This window comes from Morone saxatilis, unplaced genomic scaffold (genome assembly GCF_004916995.1).
Source record: "Morone saxatilis isolate NCDOM2014 unplaced genomic scaffold, NCSU_SB_2.0 Contig12, whole genome shotgun sequence".
Classification (NCBI taxonomy): Eukaryota; Metazoa; Chordata; class Actinopteri; family Moronidae; genus Morone; species Morone saxatilis.
This window is the reverse complement of record NW_023339674.1, coordinates 2,496,749-2,501,701: the sequence shown is the minus strand read 5'-3', so window position 1 is coordinate 2,501,701 and position 4,953 is coordinate 2,496,749. Positions and strand designations below refer to the sequence as shown.

At 41.0% G+C, this 4,953-nt stretch overlaps 1 protein-coding gene across 2 annotated transcripts in view; it reads right to left on the bottom strand.

The window, feature by feature from the left end:
- Window positions 1–774: 774 nt before the first annotated feature.
- irf4l (interferon regulatory factor 4 like) overlaps window positions 775–4,953 on the bottom strand; it is a 7,988-nt gene continuing 3,809 nt past the window's right edge. For both annotated transcript variants that reach the window (XM_035653380.1, XM_035653381.1), the window contains 3 exons: window positions 4,205–4,573; window positions 3,120–3,232; window positions 775–1,830 (listed from right to left, as the gene is read on the bottom strand). In XM_035653380.1, the coding sequence (XP_035509273.1) occupies window positions 1,669–1,830; window positions 3,120–3,232; window positions 4,205–4,573 (644 nt within the window). In that variant the 3' untranslated portion in view covers window positions 775–1,668. The remainder of the gene's footprint in view (window positions 1,831–3,119; window positions 3,233–4,204; window positions 4,574–4,953) is intronic.

The window sequence follows — 4,953 nt, the reverse complement described above, 5'->3', positions numbered from 1 at the left end:
CAGAACAAACAAACCAAACACTGACTCTACACGTTTAGAATGGGAGGGTGAGGCACGGGTGTTATTGTGTGCAACTACACCAGATGCCACTAAATCCTACACACTGGACCTTTAAAATGTGAGGATTTGCTGCTTTTCTGTGCTTTATATCGTAAAATATCTGATATCTTTTTTAAGTTTTTGGAGAAAAACAAGCAGTTTGAAGGTTTTTTTTTTTTTCTATTTTATTACATTTTATGGATTTAATAATTAATCTAATTAAACATTAAAACGTTAAAACATTAATGGATGATGACAATAATCATTAGTTGCAGCCCTGGTACTGTACTGTTTATAAAGCCTATGCTGGGAGTTGCATTAAACTCTGAAGCTCTGCCTGCTGAAGGCGTCATTAGGCAGTGGTTTTCAAAGTAAAACGATTCAAATGTTTTTCATAAGCAACCTTATCAAGTGATGATATCTTCCTTGCTCTTCTTGTAAATTATTTCACACCGGTGACAAATGTATTTGTGGGTTTTGTGACTGTTTTCCATGGAAGTGGAAACAGACTCTAATCTACGAGTAGAAACCAGGAAGGCTTTCTCTCCGGTGCAGCGTGGAAAGCGTGGCCGACCTCTTCCTCTCTCTCCTCCCCTCGTGATGTCATCACACTGTTTGTGATAATGAAGTGTTTGATTAACCAGCCTCATCCTGCATCTGAACAACACTTCCTGTTCAGACATGCACCCGAAGAGCTTGCACAGTTATGAACAGAGGTCGTCACTCTTACAATTTAAGCCATTTATTGTTTTTTAAGAACAGAAATGTGCTCATTCAAGACGGAAAAAAACAGATTCTCAGATTTGATTTATGACACTTAAATGTAAAAAATACATCATAAAACTGAAATATTTGACACAAAATTGAGTTAAAAAAGCGTATCTAAAATCTGCTCCCTGAGATCCCTCACACATACTGTGCACAGCCAGGCACAAAACCTCATTCATAATTTATTAAATGGTGGTGATAGTGTCTCCTAGCAACAAAATTATTTAGAAGAAGAGTTAAATGACTAAATCTATAACGCTCTAGCTTAGCATAAAGACTGCTAAGCTAACAGCCCGGCTCCCTTTTAAAGATCACATGTTATATGTCGTTGTTATATACCGGGCTAACCAACAGGGGCTCCAGGAAGTTACTGGCTGTTGCAACAACAACATAAGCTGCTAAAATGTGACCTTTGGACAGAGCCAGGCTAGCTGTTTCCCCCTGTCTTCAGTCTTTGTGCTAAGCTAAGCTAACCGCCTGCTGGCTCCGGCTTCATATTTACAGTACAGACTTGAGCGATCTGCTCATCTAACTCTTGGCAAGAAAGTGAATAAGCGTATTTCCCAAAATGTCAAACTATCCCCTTGAGGCACTAAAATTCACTGCACAGTTTTCTACAGTACAATCACTTAGGCTGTCAGTTTGTCTTGCATAGAAAAAGAATCGTGGTGCCCTAAAAATACAGTAAGGAAAGAAAATAATACTGCAACTTTGGTTCCAACTATACACTCCCTTCAGGGGATGTCACTAAATGTCCATTATGTATAATACTGTCCTCTTGTTTCAGAGTTTTCTGGCCTCTTGTGTTAAAGTTCATCTTTGCATCTTGAAGTTTTCAACAGTCACTTGAACCTCCTGAGATCACTCCTGCAGGCTGCTGCTGTGGTGATGTGTGATGGCCCTCTGGTAGTCCTCCGAGGTGTTTATGTGGTCCGGGACTCCCGGGTGCTCAAAGCCGCGGTAGAAGTGGCTGCTCATCCCCTGGGCGTAGTACAGGAGCTGCCTGGCAAACATCGGCTCCACCTGAAACACGGACGGTCAGACTAGTTAGTGAAAAGGCTTCAAACTGTTTCCACTGAAGATAGTTTCTATGAGCTTAAATCAGAATCAAATGATCAAAGGTATTATTTGAAAGACTAAAATGGAAGTTTTAAGAGCTTGAACTATGGTTTGAAAAATGAGAAATAGGATTTGAAAGTCTAAAAATAACACCTGAAAGTCTGTAAGAGCTGCTTTGTTCTCATTGATTGTGCTGTTTCATAACTTTAAATTCAGGTTTCAGGCTGCATGGAGCTTTGGTCACACGATAGCTGGTACCTGTTATCGCAGGCGAGATTCAACACGCTTGTTTCAGTGTTTAAGATCTGCTCTTTCAGCTCTAACAAACTGAGATGGTGCTAATGGAACAGCATGGATAGCAGTTCAGGCCTCTGAATAACTGTCCACATCTCAGATTGACTCACGGGGCTCTGCTGTTGAGCTTATTAGCGGCTGTTTTGGAAAAACACCCAATCGATCTGAACTTTGATCAGGAATGGGGATGTTGCTAGAAAATAGCAGAAACTTTCCACAGAAATGTGTTTGCTGTATGTTGATTTGCAGATATAATAACTCTTAAATCGGAATTGGGGCGGCAGCTTGTTACTATTTTCATTGATCAATTATTAAGTCTTCCAATTCTAATCTTGATTACGTTGTAAGTTTTTTAGGCTTCATAATTTAGCAAAACAGTGAAAAGTGCCCATCACAGTTTAAAGCCCAAAGATGATGACATCAAATTGTTCCAAAACCTAGAAATATTCAGTTTACGAACATGAGACAAAGAAAAGCAGAGAGGCCGGACTAAGGGAATGTTTGGTATTTTCACTTCTCAATTAATCAATTAATTCTTTAAACTCTAATCTGCCTATTTCATCAACTGAGAGAGGCACAGCCAATCAGTTCAACCTCCGCTCTTTGGGTTTGGTTGTTTCTTTTTATTCTGGGTTTCAGTGTCAGACCCATCATCCAATTAACTTAGCTATAGTGTTAAATTAGCCTGATAATCCTTGTTTTCACTTTAAGTCACAAAGGTGTGCAGTCTGAAACTGAATTTAGTTAGTTATGAAACTTTATGACTTGGAAGAAGTTCTTACAGACTTTCAAATGTTGGGTTTTAACTTTCAAGTCCTATTTTTCACTTTTCAAACCACACTGTAAACTTTCCAGGCTTAACTTTTAACCCAGTAAATATAATGTTTAAAGTACAGTGAGAAGATATGAGGAAGGGCTAATTAAACAGTGCTTTCTAGCATTACAGTATGGACAATCACCTGGGCAGTGAGGGTCCGTCTCTGTCTCTGCGGGTCCAGACACTCGTCTCCAAAGTGCAGCAGGATCTGTAAACGTGGCAGCGGCCGACCATGGAGCCCGTAACTCTGGATCTCTGATAGCCAGGGAGGAGACAAGACCAAGTAATTGTTAGCTTTGACATTGCAAATAAATGTGAACTTGTACAGATTCAAATGAATTCAGAAGAATTTCACTTGAAGTGGCATGACCTTTGGGGTGATTCGAATGGAAAGTCCTGGTCACACTATGTATGCAAATACAATTAGCTGTCAGCCTTTTACACAGCTGGTGCTGTGTTAGCATGTGGGCGGGGATGATGTGACTGTGAAGAAGTCATGTGATTGTTACCTCATCATGAAATACTACTTAAAGAAGTTTGTCTGGCTCAAGTATTAGGTGATTTTGACTTTTTAGGGGGTTTATTTGTCTTAAGTTTTGTTCTTAAGTATTTCTCCAGAGTGGTTTACAGTAAATGAGCTGTACTTTTCCTCAAAGACAGTTCAGACAGATGGACAAACCTCTACTTTCATTCAAATCTGCAGCTGAATTATTGTAAATTTAGCCCCAGTTTTTCTCTTATGTATTACATTCCAGTCACAGAGCTAAGCACCCCCTTTTCTGAAAAACAGCTAGACGGTAAAGTCTGAAAAACCCAGAAGGTTGATTAATAGCACTCTGAAGGTATTTCCAGAATCATAAACCATGTGGATGAAAAGATAGCAGTCTGCTGAACTATAAAAAGTATTTTACCCCTTTCTCAAGCTGCAGCTTCTTGTTTAGTGCTGAAATAATGAGTGGAGTAATAAGTTGGTGTTTTGGTAGATTTGGTTATTAACTTATTTAATCAGTTAATTCCTGATTTAAATTTAGTAACTTAATTGATAGAAAACTAATTTATTTCCGACTTTGTGCAAGCTTCAATGTAAGTTCAAAATTTGAATACATCGCACCACAGTGCACCATGCTTTCTGTGCTGGAGAGGAGTTGTGCAACACGCTTTAATTTTGTAGAAAACTTATATGAAAAGTTGCAGTCATTTCCTGCTGTCATTTTCCTGCTGTCTCACCTGTCAGGTAGTCCTGTGTGTGGAGGAGTTTACAGTTGACCTCTCTCTCCAGTTTGTTGAGCTTGTCTCCATACTGGGCCAGTCCTCCCTGCCAGTACACTCTGCTCTGACACAGCCTCCGAGCGTAGAGTCCATCTGGGCCCATCCACAATAACACTCCCCTGTCCAAGGCGGACGGGGGACTCGGGGGACACTCTTCTGGCCTCCTGAGACCGTCCATAGGCAGTGGGATCACCTCAGGACTCCCAGGCTGCAGGTAGTGCTTCTCCTCTGGGGGGCACGGCATGATGTGGCACCCCTCCAGACTGGATGTGGTCACCTCCCTTATCACATTGTCCCGGAAATATATAGACACGTGCAGGCGGTAGTCTGGTTGGAGGAGAAGAGGACACACGTGGAGGTCACTGAACATGTTTCCTGACGCCTTTCTTAAACTTTTACAGATAATTTTATTGTCCTGAATCCTAAGGTTTGTAGTTCTCCAAGTACTAGAACAAACAAGTGTATACTATTAATCCTGTATGCTTTCTATCATTGTTGTATGGCCTCAGGTTAAACCCTTTGTTAGAATCAAAGGAAGGCGGGCCCTGATTCCACTATCTTGGGGGGAAAATATGGCGAACGGCGAGCTGGGAAGTAGCAGGGTCCTGTTTCGGACTAATAAATTACGTGGTATCGGATCGGTGCCTGGACTCCAGTACTCGCCGATACCGATGCCAGCATTTTCGGCAGTATCGGAGACATTTCCG